Source organism: Hipposideros armiger, unplaced genomic scaffold (genome assembly GCF_001890085.2).
Source record: "Hipposideros armiger isolate ML-2016 unplaced genomic scaffold, ASM189008v1 scaffold_129, whole genome shotgun sequence".
NCBI lineage: Eukaryota > Metazoa > Chordata > Mammalia > Chiroptera > Hipposideridae > Hipposideros > Hipposideros armiger.
In genome coordinates this window covers 186328-203932 of record NW_017731479.1, presented here as the reverse complement: position 1 = coordinate 203932, position 17605 = coordinate 186328, and the positions used below count along the sequence as shown (strand labels likewise).

At 47.5% G+C, this 17605-nt stretch overlaps 1 protein-coding gene across 1 annotated transcript in view; it reads left to right on the top strand.

The window, feature by feature from the left end:
- Window positions 1–294: 294 nt before the first annotated feature.
- VSIG10 (V-set and immunoglobulin domain containing 10) overlaps window positions 295–17605 on the top strand; it is a 31458-nt gene continuing 14147 nt past the window's right edge. The window contains exons 1-4 of the mRNA XM_019649167.1: window positions 295–748; window positions 4841–5122; window positions 13883–14185; window positions 16138–16398. Coding sequence (XP_019504712.1) covers window positions 676–748; window positions 4841–5122; window positions 13883–14185; window positions 16138–16398 — 919 coding nt within the window. The 5' untranslated portion in view covers window positions 295–675. The remainder of the gene's footprint in view (window positions 749–4840; window positions 5123–13882; window positions 14186–16137; window positions 16399–17605) is intronic.

The window sequence follows — 17605 nt, the reverse complement described above, 5'->3', positions numbered from 1 at the left end:
GGAGCCCCTAGAGTAGCTAAGCGGGGACGCCGAGGGGACCCTGCGTTCTGCAGCTTGGCAGCCGGCCCCTCGGGCTCGCCACGCTCCTGCGGGTGCTCCAGCCCGAGCGCTCGGGAGGGAGCCGCCGGCGGGCAGGGGCAGGGGTATCGTCCTGCGGCAGCTGCAGCGCGCTGCCTGGCGCAGCTGTCCCCGAGACTCCGGGCTGCCTCCCGGGGAGGAATGGGCTTGGGGAGGGCCCAGCCTCTGCGCTCCTCCCCCGCGGGGGCCAGAGTCGGCTCGGGGCGCGCGCCCTTTGCATAAAGCCCTCCTCCCCGGCCAAGGTAGAGGAAGTTGGGCTCCCGCCTGGATGGGAGGCGGAAGGGAGTCCCGCTCCTGTTGTTTTCCTCCAGCGGGAGTGGGTGGCGGGCACAGGGGGCGGGGTGCGCCCTCCTACCCCGGGCCGGGCGCTCCGGAGAGAGACTCGAGCCGGGAACCCAGCGCACAGCTCCCAACCCCAACATCGGACTCACCCCCAAGCATCCTTCCTGGGGGCTGCGGAAAGTAGAGCTATTCTGTCGTTCCGAAGACCTGAGAGGAGCGCTTGGTACCCTAGGGGCCGGATCTCTGGGGGTCGCGCACGCAGCCCAGCCAGACCCTGTGTTTCCTGAGGGGCACCTGCCCGCAACGGGGGGCGAGATGGCCGCACGGGCGCTGAAGCCTTGGGTCCCCGTCTGCCTCGGGGCGCTGCTGGCCCTCTGGGTCGCCGCAGGTAAGGGCCACGATCTGGACGGGAACGTTGAGTTGTGCCAGGCAACAGCGGGGAAGGGAGAGCCAGGAACCAAATTCCCTCCGACTCCGCCGGATCCAGTTGTGGCGGTGGCCGCGGCCGCAAAGCCACCCGGAGTGGGTCTTGAGTTTCCTGCTCGCAGCTCGGCTCTCGCGGCTGAAAGGAATTTTCCCGGGCACCCGGGAGGGCAAGATATCTCCGCTCCGTTGGAGTGGGCAGCCTGCGAGACTGCAGGGGCCTGCGGAGAGGGAACGGGGAAACTGGGGAAATGGAAGAGGCAGGTGTAGGGGAGAAAGTGGTGGTTGTTTTATTTATTTATTTTTAGAACTTTGGATGTAAATTCCCGTTCTGGTTTTACCTGCTGCACTGGTGCTCAAACTCGAGGCTCCTTTATTTTCCTAGCTCTGCCTAAGGTTGAACACAGCCTTGCACCTGTCACCTGTGGGTTTCCCTGCACGCCCCTGCAAGCGGACCTATCTATGTGCACTAGCACATTCAAAGCGCTGCCTTCTCACGTCACTTACATTTTTTTTTAATTTTGAAATAAATTTAAGACTGACTTAAACCTTCCCCCGCACTTGACGGGACCTCTTACGCCTGATATGATTGGCAAAAGGTCTTAAATGCTTCGTCTGTGCTCTGCCGTGTAACAAGAAAGAGGGTTGGTTACAAAAATAGGCAGAATATAAAAACATTGAAAGAAACTTTTTTTGAATTTAATTCACCAGCGAAGGTGTGTCTACTGTGCACAGGGCAGTGTGACAGTGAGAGGACTCAGGTGGAGGGAGAGGGGATGGAGCCGTGTGGCGAGGTATTTGCCAGAATACTTGAGGAATGCTATGTTCTGTGTCGCCCCGTCCATCACACCCAGATGATCTCCTCTTGTAGGTTCCTGCAACAATTGCTCCCTGAGCTTCCTAGCAGCAAGTGTCAAAAGTTCCTAGCTGTTAGGCGCTCACAGTGGTTTTTTTTAAGATTTTTATTGGGGAATTGGGGAGGGGAACAGTGTTGGGGAATTGGGGAAGGGGAACATTGTGTTTTTCCAGGACCCATCAGCACCAAGTCAAGTTGTTGTCTTTCAATCTTAGTTGCGGAGGGCGCAGCTCAGCTCCAAGTCCAGTTGCCGCTTTCAATCTAGTTGCAGGGGGCTGCAGCCCACCATCCTATGCAGGTGTCGAACCGGCAACCTTGCTGCCAAGAGCACGCGCTCTCACCCGCTCAGCGGCAGCTCAGCTCGGGTGCAACTCACTGGCCCATGTGGGAATCGAACCGGCGACCCTGTTGCTCAGAGCTTGCGCTCTTAACCAGCCGAGCCATTTGGCCGGCCCAGGAGCTCACAAATCTCTATTTTGTTTTGTTTTGAGCAACCCTTTAAAAATGGTGAAATGTCCTATAATCTAGGTTTCCAGTTTACCTGGAAAAATCTGGAGGTCTGGCAACACAGGGTCTGCTTTCCCACCTGAAACTGAGCAGTGATCACCCCTTTAATCCAGGGCAAATCCCCCAAAATATGTCCCACCTCCCCCTGTTGTATTGCTTGCCCCTGGTCCTCTTTTGACTTAGCGGTCCCTGTGCTGGGGGGAGGAGGAGAGAATGGATAGTCTCCAGTTGCCCGTCTCTGGAAGTTCCCTTCTCCCCAGCTACTTGCAATGTGGACTGCGCCGTGGACACCAGGGGCCTGGGGACATCAGACCCTGGGTTGAAATCATTGTACTTGAATGAGCCAGCTTTTAGGTTGACTGCAGCTCGCCACACAAACACTTTCTCCACTGACATGCCCACTTATTTTAATGTCCAGGCCAAGTTCACCTTTGTGTACTCTGCCAGGGGACTTCCCTAGCTTGATGTATTTTTGTTTTGTTTTTCAAGTTGGGAGTTGTCTTGTAAAAAAAAACAAAAACAACCAAAAAACCTGTCTTTTTCCTGGCACTTAATTCCAGACAATGTTCATGCCTCCACTGTCACCTCCGATTGTAAACCCTGGGTCATTCTTTGGGAAAAGTTGCGAGGAAAAAAACCAAATGTTTGGGTATAATCGCAACTCTGTAAATGATAATATGAGCATAGCATCAGAAAATGGTCATTTATGTTGCTCCCTCATTTGTTCCATATTCTGAATTTAGGTTGGGGGACATCGGGGGACCCTCTGGACACCACGTGGATGGCTTCTAGTAACACAGACTATTATTACCATATTTTATTGTTTCACCGTCTGGTTGGGAGACCAGAGTAAATCTCTAACCTAGAGTATTGAAATCATGAATGGTCATCCCAGCTCGCCCAGTGACTTCCAGGAGACCTCATATAAATTACTTAAGCTTTCTGAACCTAAATTTCCTCAACTGTAAAACAAGGGGTTGTAGGGCAACCAGGCATGGAACCAGCGTATCCTCGGGGACTGTTCTTTTTGTGTCCGTGTCACGGACATCACTAATCAATGACTGTATTCTTCTGCACTGAGCCAGGACTCAGTCTGCCTCATCTTTAACCCAGACCTCGGGGCTGCCACATCTAAATGATCTCTAAGGTCACCTTCAGTTTTATTAGTTTAAAAGAATGGTGTGAGCAAAGCCAGGTCCGAGAAGTGAAGTGCCTTAAAATGGTTTCATCTGTGATTATGTCATCCTATTCCACGGCGGCGAAGGCCATGGTAGCTCAAGTTCCAAGACTAAAGTTTCACCAGGGCTTTTCCAAGTTCATTTATTGCTTTGCCAGGGAGCCAGGGAAGGGGCAGGTCTGCAGGCCTCAGGAACACGCGATGCATTTGTAATTCTACAATCCACCTTCTCTCCTCAGTGGGGATTGCCACGGAGAACTTGGGTTCCCAGACCTAATTGTTGAAAAATAATTCTCAACTGTCTTTTAACGTGATTGTTCAAAAGCATTTCTTGCTGTTTTGGAATCTCTAGCATTAGATGACACTCTGTGCCTTCCAGCAAGCAGCTTGGATTTTTCTTTTTTTCCCCCATCTTGTCCTGACTTTGGGGTATGGTGTGGCCAAAATGGGGAGACAAGAGGAGCATCCTGTGACTCCAGGCTGGCGTCAGAGCTTTCAGATGAAGCCCCTTCGAACCAGACAAAGGGCCAAATACAGAGAGCGCTTACTCTTTATTTCATAAATGGGAACGATTCCCAGAGACAGGTGGCAGGATTTTCTTTTTTTTAATAACTCTGTTGAGATGTAATTCACATACCATAAAATTCACCCTGTCAAAGTGTACAATTCGGTAGTTTTTAGTATAGTCATAAGATCGCGCAACCATCAACACTAATTCCAGAACACTTTCATCACCCAAAACAGAAGCCCTATACTCATTAGCACACGCTCCCCCCTACTCCACTCCCCCCAGACCTAGACAACTGCTAATTACTTTCTGTCTCCATAGACGTGTCTGCATTGGACATTCAGATAAATGGAATCACATACTATGTGACCTTTTATAACTGCCTTCTTTCACTTAGCATATTGCTTTCGAGATTCATCCGTGTTATAGCATGTAGTTCATTCCTTTTTGTGGCCAAATAATATTCCTGTTGTACGGACATACCACATTTTATTTATCCATCCAATCAGTTGATGGGCATTCGGGTTGTTTCTGCCTTTTGGCTATTATGAACAATGCTGCTGTGCATATGCATGTACAAGTTTTTGTGTAACTATGTGTTTTCATTTCTCTTGGGTGCATCTGGGGGTGGAATTACTGTGTCATATGGTAACATTTAACCTTGTGAGGAAATGCTAGACTGTTTTCCAAAGTAGCGGCACCGTTTGCAAATCCTACCAACCATGTATAAGGGTTCCACTTTCTCCACATCTTTGCTAATACATGTTATTGTCTTTGATTTTAGCCATTCCAGTGGGTGTGAACTGGCAGCTATCGTATTGTGGGTTTGTCTGTGATTAATATCAAGTACTGGCCCGTAGTCCTGACAGGGTGGGTACTCTGTGTGGTAGCGCGTCTTAACAACACATGCCTGATTTTTTTTTTTAATCCTAATTTGGAGGGACTGTGCAAAAGGGAGGCTGTTCAGAGATCAAGAAAGGTAGTAACAGCCTGACTTTTCCTTGTACAGGGTTGGAGGCTGTCATTATTGGAGAAGTGCACGGGAACATTACCCTGCCCTGTGGCAACGTCTCGGGACAGAGGGGCCTAGTGACCTGGTACCGGAATGACTTGGAGCCTGTCCTCATCCCGTCCTCCAATTCCAGCCTCCTGCCAGCCAAGCCGCACTTCTCCCTGGCGAATGCCAGCTCCCTGCACATCGAGGCGCTGAGCCTGGAGGATGAGGGGAACTACACCTGCCGGGAGGTTCTGAATGAGACTCGGTGGTTCCAAGTGTGGCTGCAGGTGGCCAGTAAGTGGGGTGGGAGGGGCCTGGGGCTGGCTGCTGAGGCGCTCAGAGCCTTGGACCAGGGGGATGCTTTGGTGTCAGTGGTCTGGGTTTCGTTCGGGGCTCTGCCACCTACAAGCTGAGTGACCTCTTGCACCTGTATTTCCTCATCAGTAAAATGGGGATAAAAAAATTCTTGCCTCCTAGAATGACTGTGAGGAATATCTATATTAATTTATCTATGTTAAAGTGCCATACATGGCTCCTGGCCTAATAGTTAGCTTTTAGCTTGTTGTTAATATCATTTGGCTGTGCATATAATTTTATTATGCAATGAAGTCAGAATATCACTTCATCGAGTCAGACTGCCTAAGCTTCAGTTCTAAGGCTGTCACTTAGTTCTGTATCATCTTGAGTAAGTTGCTTAATATCTCTGAGCTTCAGTTTTTCTGATGTATTGAGTGGGGATAATACATTGATACCTTACCAGGTATGTGCTCTTCTGCCATAGTGCTGAGTATAGGGCTTGGCACGAACTACTATTACAACTGTGCTTTCCTGAAAGTCTAGTATATCTTTCCATATACACGAATTTAGAGCATGTTGTTGGCACACCGCAGCTTGTGGACCGTATCCAGTCTGCTGCCTATTTTTGTATGACCTGCAAGCCACAAACATATTTTGTTAACATTTTTAAATTGTTTAAAAAAAATCAAAAGAAGACTAATATTTGTGACATAGGAAAATTCTCGGAAATTCAGATTTCAATGTCCATAAATAAGGCTTCATTGCAACACAGCCACACTTGTCCATTTACATATTACCTCTGATCGCCTTTGGTGCTACCATGGCAGCGGTGAGTGGCTGTGACACAGATTGTATGGCCTGCAAAGGCTAAAATATTTATTCTCTGTCCCTTTACACAAAGTGTGCTAGTCACTGGTGCAGAGGGACAGCCATGTCCTCTATCCAGGGTGTGTTGTTTAGTAGAACTACCCATGTGATCTCTTTGCTGCTCCTTAGTTTCCTCATCTATAAAATAAAGAATTCACCCATTCCTTTATTCAACATATATTTATTGAGAGCCTGATGCCAGGCATGATTCTAGGCACTGAGCCACAGGAGTGGACAAGACAAGACAAGGTCCCCATCCCCATGGAGCTGATATCCCTGCTTAAAGACAGATAAGAAGCAAATAAACAAATGCATCAGGCAGTATCAGAGTGACAACTGCTATGCAGAGAACTGAGATGCAATGATGTGATTTTCCTGAAACACTTTTTACATTGGGAGGTCGAAGAGGCATTTCTGGAGGGATTGACGTTTAAGCTGAATGATAAGGAGGAGTCAGTCATACAAAGATAAGAAAGAATGTGACCCAGGCAGAAATTCAACTAGTGCAATGGGCTGAGCACGGTGCATGCTCAGATGGGAAGAAGGCTAGAATGGTGGGAACCCAGTGTGTGAGAGGGCATGCTGTGCGAGATATGGGCAGGGCCAGACCATGTGCAGCTGGGTAGAACTGGCGATGTGGTTGAATTATGCCCCCCCCAGACAGATAATGGTGAAGTCCTAACCCCTGGTATGTATGAATGTAAGCTTATGTGGAAATAGGGTCTTTGTAGATGTAATCAAGTTGAGATGAGGCCATTAGAGTGGGCCCTAATTAAAATTGACCGGTATCCTTAGAAGAAGAGGAAAGTGCATGCGAAGGCAGAGACGCAGGGAGAATGTCATCTAATGAGAAGCAGAGATTGGAGTGATACAGCTTCAAGCAAAGGAATGCCAAGAAGCTAGGGACGAGGCAAGAAAGGACCCTCTTTTAGAGTCTTCGGAGGGAGTATAGCCCTCCTGACACCTTGATTTTGGACGTTTGGCCTCTAGAAGTGTGAGAGAATCAATTTCTGTTGTTGTAAGCCATCTAGGTTGGGGTGCTTTGTTAAGGCAGCCCAGGAAATGAATGCACCCGGTAAGGAATTCGTATTTTATCCTGGGTGCAGGAGAGATTTCTGGAGCTTTTAAGTAAGCATAGGGGTGGTCGTATTTGAATTATACATGGGAAATGTATGTGTGTGTTCTTGAGGAGGACTGATAACACAATAAAAACAAGGAAGCCAATCAGAGGTACAAGATGCTGGTAGCCAGCAACAGGGTGGCAGCAGTGGCCTTGGTGAAAGTGCACACATTCAGAAAATATTTTTGGAGGTTAGACCAGAAAGACTTGCTTGTTGATTGGAAGTAGAGGATGAAGGAAAGAGAGGCATCAAGGACGTGCCTAGATTTTTGGATGGTCTCTTAAGGTTTCCACCAGCTCTCCAGGCTTGAGGAATTTGTGAGCAGTGTTTTTGTGTCTGGAGGTGCCCTAGATGAATGGCCGAGTGGCCAGGAATGAATGTGGGTATATCAAAAAGTGTCACTTATCTTGGCCCAGCCTTGTTTAGCTCCCACTGGGAGCCTATGGGCAAGTGCTGGCAAGCCTTCCTCACTCCCAACTGCCAAGCAGTCATTAATAATTCCTTCATGTCAGTCTTGCCTATTAATAAATATCTCCTCTTTTGACCACAAGAGAGTAAGGTGGCATTGAAAGTTGTTTTGTTGTGTTTTAAATCATTACTCTCTCTAGTTTATGATGACTTTACCTGACACTGATTTTATGAATCATTGGCTAAATTTATTAGGGGATGGATTATTGCCCTATATGGAAGATAAATGCAAGGCCTTTTTATGATGAAAATGAACTTACATTTCCAAAAATGTCACTAAACTCAAATGGCACTTTGGGTTCCCTGAGTTACTGTGGTATGATTCATGTTATGGAAACGTCTTCATTTGGAAGCATAGGGGGTCCCTGACTGGGTGGGGTAGGGCTTGTTTGGGAAAATAGGACACAGCCTGTCTCAGTCAGTTTGGGTCACTTGAACTCTTTCAACCTTAATTTTATCATCTGTGGAACCAGGGCTAATGATGGAACCTAGGCACGTATTTTCTGCACGTACTCATGAGATAAATCTATTTGGCCCTCAGCACAGAGCTAGCCACATAGTCTGCATTTTTACTTTGATCAAATAGTTAAGCAGGACGTGATTCCTGTAGGAAAAATATATCTCAAGTTCCCAGCAATCAGTTCACATCTGGGCTTTTGAAATAGGACTTGCAGTGGGTCAGGGACTCTGTGTACCCAGATCTTGCTTTTCCTGTCTTTTCTCCGATGTGGTTGATAACTTAGTCTCTTTGAGAGGGAAGTTTGGAAACATTCTAACATGGCCTTGGAAGCGAGGAAACTATATTGTAAGATGTGACAAGTCGTTATCTGTAAGTGACTTTAAATGTGCGCATGGACAGAGATGCTGTAAAAACACAAAGCTGGCTGTATGAGGACCGGTCACTTCTCCCTCCTTCCCACTTGGATCTCTGCTTATTGATCAGTGGACATTTGGTGCCTCTCCCTTCTAGGGAGTCATGTATTCTATAGGCCTGAGGTGATTGATCACCTGCTTGGAATGAGTACCGCAACATGATCTTGTTATTCGTCTCAGGACAAAAAGACCCTGCACTGATACTTGTGAATTTTTATTTTTTTTTAAAGATAGATTATTGGGGAATCAGGAAAGGGAACAGCGTTGGGGAATTAGGGAAGGGGAACAAACAAGTTGCTGTCCTTTTGTACTTCAGTCTAGTTGTGGAGGATGTTGCTTCACTGACCCATGTTGGTATTATCATTGCGCTCTTCCCGGGTGAGGCAGATTGGTCACCGGCCACCGGACGGCTGCTCATGGCAGCTCTTGTCAGCTCACGCTGGCTGCCGGCCACTCACGCCCACTGCTGGCCACTTACGGTAGCTTACCGGAGCCAACTGCAGCAGGGGCTGCAGCCTACACTGTCACCAGCGACTCACGGCAGCCCAGCTCCAGGTCAAGCTGTTGTTCACCATCTTAGCTGTAGAGGGTGCCATGTTACTGGCCCTAATGTGGGATCAGAACCAGGGTCCTGCTGCTCAGAGCTGGTGTCCCAAGCCAACTCTTAGCCAATGCACCACTTGGCCGGCCCATGATACTTGTGAATTTAATGCTGTGGTTGAAGAGTCTCGCCATCAGGATTGGGACTGCTGCTCAGAAACCCCTCAGTCCAGACCAGTTCAGGGCTGCTGTGGCTGTGTATTTCATGGACTTAACCATCCTCTCCTGCCTCCCAATTGGGGCGCGTATAATGTTAGAACAGCTGTGTGTTTACCTACAGAAAGGCTGGAGGGCTGGGGAAGGTAGCAGGGACCTTAACACATTCTGGTAGACTTTGTACTTCTTTCAAGATACTATCTCTTACACACTGGGGAGCCGAGTGATCTCTCTAGAGATTAGCTCATGAAAGACCACAGTCAGATTTCATGGTACCATGATGCCAGACTCCCTGGGTCTATTTTTCTCAGGCCAAGCGAGTATTGCGGGAGCACTGGGGCCAGCTGGCACATGGTCAGTGAGGAGGCTAGTCACTATCAACCTCCAAGAGCCCCTTCAAGTTCAGCTGGGGTTTGAAGGATGGGGGTGCTCCTGTCTAGCCAGTGATGTGACTGCCACTCCAGACTTCCAGGGAACCTCAGGAAAGTCCTGTGATCCCCGGACTAATTGGGCCGATGCGATTTACACTGATTCTCTAGTTGGCGGTGGTGACATTGACTCATCACAGCATTAAGGGCCTCGGGAAAAGGACTGCTGGGAACTCTGAAGAAAGAGTGTTGGCCCCCATCAGAAGATGGGTCATCCTTGCCCAGAGATTGATTCATTCGAATCTTGCCGAGCTCCTCTGAAGCAGAGATGAGTGCTTACAACAGGCTGAAGACCTCTGGGTCCCAACCTTTTAGGCAGGACCGGCTGTCACAAGGGAGATCGGAAGGCAATGGGGTTGTTGCCTTTGCAGCTATGTTCAGCCTCTAAAAGTGATATCAAAACAAGTCTCTCTATAAGTTTTCTCAAGGATCTTATCCTACTGTAGAACTATAAATATGCCCAGTGGATAGCAGAGACTACCCGGGATAGTCTTAGGTCATTTTAAAATAAAAATGCTGGTAAGAGTAAATGTCTAACTTTTCCGATTGGGGAGGAACCCAAGACACTGAAATGAAGAGCTCCCTTTTTGTGAGTCCCTGAGATGTAAATTAACCCTTTGAGACTCGACTGGCCAACCTGTGGCTATGGGGGAAGGAAAGAAGTGAGTTCCTATGTCAAGAATGACAGCAGAGAAGAAGGCAGTAGCAGTGGTAGGTGCTTCTACAACAGGTAGCAGATTTTTTTTCTGTAGAGAGCCAGATGGTAAATACAGAGGGTGCCCAAAAAATGTATACACATTTTAAGAAAGGAAAAAACTGTATTAAAATTATGCAGATGGTAACCACTTTGAGCACCTCTTGTCATTGCAGAAGTCAAATGTGACTTTTATTCATCTTTTGTTATCAGTATATATCGAGAATTACAATTTTAATACAGTTTTTTCCTTTCTTAAAATGTGTATTCATTTTTTGGGCACTCTCTATTTTAACTTTATGGACCAGTGGGTAAACTTGAGGGTATTATATAAGTACTTGCATAATAAGAAAGAAAACCAGTTTCCACATATTTCTTATTGACAAAATTCAAATTGTAATAATAATTGAGTCCTTTTTTTTTTTTTGTAGTACAGGCCTACTAATGAATGAGAAGATAGAATTCTTTTTTGGGGGGTACCATTTCACTTCATTGGGGTTCAAAGTTAGTGTTCTGTCTCATCAAATTGATTGAGGATGTTCATCTGAAAAACCATTCTTAGTTTGTGGGCCATCCAAAAACAGTTTGCCGATGCCAGTTCCAGAATCCATCTAGAATATACCACTGATTGTAATATCAGATAACATTTATGGACTGTTGGCCACATGTCAAATGACCAGACTAAGTGTTCTGCTTATAGTACCTCGTTAGATCCTTCACTAACCCAGTGATAGAAGCTATTACCGTTCTTTTCATTTCAAAGGAGGGAAAAGAAAGTGAGCATGAGACAGGCAGGTGCTTGCCCAAGGTTGTCCATCTCTCAGCAGCAGTAGGATTTACACCCAGGCCTGTCTGAATTCAGAGCACAAGCTCATAACCACGAGGCTAAGGCAGTGAAGGCGCTAAAGAGTTAAGGAGTGGAACTGACAATAACCAAGGCCTCGATAAGATGCCGAACCTTTTGTAACCACTCTGCCTTTTTATTTGCTGTTCTATTTTTGTTTCCTTCCCTGTCTCTGTGAGCAACTGTTACCATCACCCTGCAAGCAAAAAGGGTGGTAGTTTCTGTTGAGGACTATCAAGAGAGTAGAGAGGAGGTTGGGAGAGAAATAAATGGGTACCTCCTTAGGTGGAATAAGTCAGAGTAGGGGAAGAACGCCAGGGAATCAAGATGGTGTCAGCTTTAATTAAGAAGCAGACTCAACCCAGCGGGTTTATATATGAGCTGTAACCTTTGAACACTTAATTTAGGAGGGAGGCCCTTCAGGTTCTCTCATTTGATTTTTTTTTTTTAACCCTTCTACCTGCTTTCTTCTCATCTAGTTCCTGTATTCAACCCCATTTCTTGCTGAAAACTGTGCTGGTCAAAAGCTCTTCCCAGCCAGTTGCTGGGGTCCACTGCCCATGCAAGGCCACTGTGGCCCTCCAGACCACAACGTGGAAGACTCAGGCCATCCAATCTAACCATTACCTTTGCTGGCCTAGGAGCTGGTTGCCAGTACCAGCAGAGGCACCCTGTGTTTAATTGGGTGCCCGCCAGCTGTGGGCACACCCTCGGACCTGCTGGGTCACATACCTAACCGACTCGCCAGCACAGTGAATGGGACAGTTGAGCACCTCCTCAGCCACAGTATCGTTTTTTTCCCCAGACCCTCTGTGGGAGGTGACACGATTCCAACAGATGGCCGCGACGATTAGGAGCCAGCCCCAACTCGACAAGCATATGGTCAAGAATGTTGTCCTCAGAAACCCACAATTTCTAGAGTTATCCAATGGTTTCAGACATAGGTGAGGTAGATGCTGTACTTTCAGGGGCTCTGGAAAAAGCCTTTTCTTTGCCCCCAGTAGTTTTTCCTACTGGCCTATTTCTGTTCAAAATTCCACAGTCAGATCTATTCCTTTGAGCAAGCATTGTGCTTCCTGGATTCTCCTTAAGAAGGGTCCCTGCGAGAGGTAGCACACGAAACGACTTTAGTATACATAGGTGTTAGAGATAGTCTTTTCAGCAAAGGGGGCGCAGCACCTTGGGTTTCCTGGGTACCAACAGTGGGAGGGCATTTCTGGGGAACCAGAAAGACGTTCAGAGAGGTGAGGGAACCAAGATAAGACCAAGCGTTTATCAAGTGCTTTCAACGTGCATTGTTCTGTGTGCTATACTATCCTAACTCATTTAACCATCACCACAGCCCCGTGAAGTGTGTTCCAGCATCACCCTCATTTCAGAGATGAGGCAATGGAGGCTAAGAGAGGTTAAGTAACTTGCCCAAAGTCACACAGCTAGGAAGTGGAGTCCAGAGCTGGGAGTGAAACCAATGTGTCTTGTCTTTCATTGTGAAATTGTGCTGGGGGTTCTGTGAGAGTTCTCTCTAGAACTCACAGGACTCAACATGTAATACGATTTAGTACAGCAGAAGCACATAAAGCAAAATCAGAATAGAGCAAAGGCATGTGGGGTTAACTCAGGGGGAAACGAGGAGCGAGTTTCCCAGAGTCTGTTCCCAGTGGAGTCATGTGGACACGCATACTTCCTTTAGCCACAAGTTGTGGCGACATGTGTGACATGTTGTCTTCCAGGAGTCATTAGAGACTCAACACCCTGGGTTTTTATTGGGGGGCTGGTCACGTAGGCATCCTCTCTGCCTAGCACATACCAAAATTCTAGGCTCTCGGAAGGAAAGCAGGTGTTCAGCCTGAACCATGCTGTCTGCACACAGTTTAGGCACAGTGAGCCCTGCCCTTACTTGTTCTGGGGATTGTGGGACCTTCCTGTAATCCAAGTTCCCAGTCACCAGACAAGGAGGACTTTCTTTTTTAAAGATTTTATTGGGGAATTGGGGAAGGGGAACAGTGTTGGGGAATTGGGGAAGGGGAACAGCCAAGTTGTTGTCTTTCAGTCTTAGTTGTGGAGGGCGCAGCTAGCTCAGCTCCAAGTCCAGTCGCCATTCGACCGCCCGTCGTGGCAGCTTGTGGTCACTCAGCTCAAGGTGCCGTGTTCAATCTTAGTTGCAGGTTGGTGTAGCCCATCATCCCATGCGGGAGTTGAACCGGAAACCTTGTTACTAAGAGCGCACGCTCTAACCACTGAGCTACCCAGCCACCTGTTGGCAGCTCAGCGTCAGCTCAGCTTGGGCACAGCTCATTGGCCCATGTGAGAATCGAACCGGTGACCCTGTTGCTCAGAGCTCGCGCTCTTAACCAACTGAGGCACTCGGCCAGCCCAAGGGGGACTTTCTAAGGAAAGCAAACTCAGGCCTGCTAGGTTAACCCTGTAATTCACAGATACCCTCCCCATTCACCAGTGTGTTTGAAAAGGAGCCATTTCCATTTTTCCCTTTTCTATAAGTATTGATCCCCCTGATCAATGACACATAATCACTTAGGGTTTAATGAGCGTATGTGTGAGGGCATTTAGCATAGCATTTGTCATATAGTAGTAAATATTCCATAGATATTGGCATCCTTACTGGCTGCTTCCTGATTCTTTATGTGATTGGTAGAACTGGGAAGGGGCGCAAATGAACCCTCAGACTTTTCCCTCTGTCGTTCCCAGGCGGCCCCTATCAGGTCGAAGTCAACATCTCCACCACCGGCATACTCCCCAATGGCAGCCTCTATGTGGCCAAGGGCTCCCAGGTGGACTTCACCTGCAGCAGCAGCTCCTGGCCGCCACCCATGGTCGAGTGGTGGTTCCAGGCCCCGGACTCCAGGACTGAGCCTTTTGGAAACAACCTGACGGTCAGCAGCTTCACCCTGCTACTGATGTCACAAAACCTCCAAGGGAACTACACCTGTCTGGCCACGAACAGGCTCAGTGGGAGACTTCGAAAGGTGACCTCCGAGCTCCTGGTCTACTGTGCGTAAGAAGCACTCTCCGCTCCTCCCCCCCCTTCCTCACCTTGACCCTTTGGGAACTGCGTGTTTGTGCCAGTTTTGTCTACAAAGGTGTGCTGCTGCGTGGGCCCCCACATGCGCTGCAGCTTCCTCAACACTCATGCACACACCCAGGGCTGCATGTCAGGGAGGGAGTCACCCCTTCTAGAAGGTTGGTGCAAAGTAAGGGTGCAGGAGAGTCACGGAGGGAAATTAATGCCTAGTGTAATGTTTTCTTTCCTTTTTCTTTTTTTTAAATTGAGGTGAAAGTACATAACAACTGTAATACAATGTACAACGCATTGGCATTTCGTGCATTGACAGTGTTGTGCAACCAACACCTCTATATAGTTCCAAAACATTTTCATCACCTCAAATGGAAATCTCCTATCCGTTAAGCAATCGCTCCCACCCCCACTTTCTCCCCAGCCCCTGGCAACCTCCACTCCGCGTCTTATCTCTATGCATTGGCCTATCCTTGGGTATTTCGTATAAATGGAGTCACACAATATGTGGCCTTTGGTGTCTGGCTTCTTTCACTGAGCATCATCAGATGTGCATGGTTGATCCCTGTGGTAGCAGGGGTCAGTACGTCATTCCTTTGTAGGGCTAAATAATATTGCACAATTGGTTGATGCCTTCATGTATTTTTGTACACTCTCTTCATGAGCCCTGGGCCCTCGAGCACTGTTAGGAACCAGGAGTTTGTGGGATCTTTACTTTGGCGGGGAGGAAACAACAGCCGAATGCACCTGCACACAAATATCGTGGACGAAGACAACTGTAGACACGCAGAATGTACTCATACTCCATGCTGAGGAAAGGGAGTATCAGAACAACAAGTTAGTGGGCAGAATAATGACATGTTACTAATCCATGCATTATTCAGCGCCTTTAGACGTCTCTGTGCTCTATCGTAAATGACATTTATTGTATATGAAGTCATACATGCTTATGGTGGGAAACGGGTGAGTATAAAGGAAACAATCACTTGTACATGAACCACCATTTTGATATATTTTTCAATAACTTTCCTTGTAGATGCCACATATCTGCCAATCAATATAAGATACAAATTTATTTCTGTTTATGGGTATTATAGAAAATATATAAAAATATAATATACATATATGTGAATTTATATACCGAGGTTGCCAAAAAAATGTATACACATTTTAAGAAAGGAAAACTGCATTGAAATTGCAATACTCAGTATATACCAATAATAAAAGATGAATACAAGTCACTTCTGCAATGACAAGAGGTGCTCAAAGTGGTTCCCATCAGCGTCCAGACACTTCTGATGACGGTGAACTACTGCTTGAGCAACGTTGACCAAAGTGTCCACTTGTGTACACTTTTTTGGCATCTAGTGGCACCCCCCCCCCAGTATCTAGTTATTAGCTCATGGATTATATTGTATGTATAGGCTTGTAACTTGTTAAATTTTTGTGCATTTTTAGTAATACATGTGCACAGTAAAAAGAAAGTATATGTTGGGGTTGAGTGAGTCCCACCTGTAACTCCCTCCCCCTAGGAACCAAAACTGTCCAGCAGAAGTTTCTGCGATGATGGAAATGCTCTCTTCCGTGTAGTCTAATACGGTAGCCACCCACCATGTGTGGTTACCGAGCACGTGAAATGTGGGTAGTGTGATGGAAGAACTAAATTTGTTATTTTATTAGTTTAAACTTCAGTAGTCACATGCAGTTAGCGAGCGATGCCAAGATAAATGAAGCCCATGTACTGGGAGAGTTAACACCCAGCAGAGGAAACCCGACATTGACAGACATTAATTTGTGCTAGGAGCTATTTCAAGGCACGCTACGTGGAGTTGACGTTTCTCTGAAGCCCTGGTTCTGTGGTCCATAGAGCCAGCCCAATGGCTGATCTTAGTCTGTGATTAAGCCCCCATTCTCCTCTGGTGTTTTGCAGCCCCCCCTTCATCAGCCCTTCAGTGCTGGGCAGAGGTGTCACCAACATCGATCATGCTGCAGCTCATCTGTCGCTGGGATGGGGGATACCCAGACCCTAACTTCCAATGGACAGAAGAGCCAGGAGGTGTGATCCTGGGGACGCCAAAGCTGGGAGTGGAGATGCTGAACCAGTCCCAGCTGTCAGATGGCAAGAAGTTCAAATGTGTTGGGAAACACATACTGGGGCCCGAGTCGGGAGTCAGCTGCATGGTGCAAATCCGTGAGTCTGGCTTGCCTTTGTCCTGGGGTTGGGGTCGATCCACTTTCCCCTGGGAGAATTTGAAAGAAGGTCTGGGAAGGAAATCAAGGCTGTCAGAGTTAACTGAATTCCTTCCCTTTCTTCCTTTCTTTTGCTTTCTGTTCCTTCCTTTAAAGATGCTTAACCAAGCTTCTTGGTCCTAGTCCAAGCTGTTTCTCACTTGGCAAACACTAATTAAGCTATGGGCCAGGCACAGTTTCTAGGTGCTGAGGATGGAATAGTGAACGAGATAAGAGAGGCTCTTTTATTAGTTATCTCTGTTCTGTAACAAATTAGTCCCAACCTTAATGGCTTAAAACAACAAATCATTTATTATCTCACAATTCCTGTGGGCCAGAAATTCAGACAGCGCCCAGTGCGGATGGTTCTATGATGCCTGGGGTCTCAGCTGCAAAACTTGGCTGGGAGGGCTGAAATCATCCAAAGGACCCACTTCCAAGGTGCTCACTCACACACACCTGACAAGTTGCTTCCTCTCCATGTGGGCCTTTTCACAGGGCTACTTTCACAGTGTCCTCACAACATGGCAGCTGGCTTCCCCCAGAGCAAGTGATGCAAAAGGGAGTGAGCCAGGCAGATGCTATCTTTTTTTTTTGAAAGATTTTTTTATTGGGGAATTGGGGAAGGGGAACAGCCAAGTTGTTGACCTTCAATCTTAGTTGTGGAGGGCACAGCTAACTCAGCTCCAAGTCCAGTCGCCATCTGGTCGCCCGTTGGCAGCTCTCGGCTGCTCAGCTCAAGGTGCCGTGTTCAATCTTAGTTGTGGGTGGGCGTAGCCCACTGTCCCATGAGGGAATTGAACCAGAAACCTTGTTGTTAGGAGCATGTTCTCTCACCAGCTGAGCCATCCTGCCACCTGTTGGCAGCTCAGCGGCAGCTCAGCTCGGGCGCAGCTCACTGTGGGAATCGAACCAGCGACCCTGTTGCTCAGAGCTCATGCTCTTAACTAACTGAGCCACTCGGCCGGCCGATGCTGTCTTTCTTATGACCTGACCTCTGAAGTCACTTGGCATCCCGCCCACCACCTTCTATTCATTAGAAGTGACTCACTCAATCTGGATCCACTTTCAAGGACAGCGAGGAGAATTAGGCACCACTTTTTTTTTTTTTCTTTAAGGCACTGCTTTTTGAAGGGAGGGGTGTTAAAGAATTTCTGGACTTTTTTTTT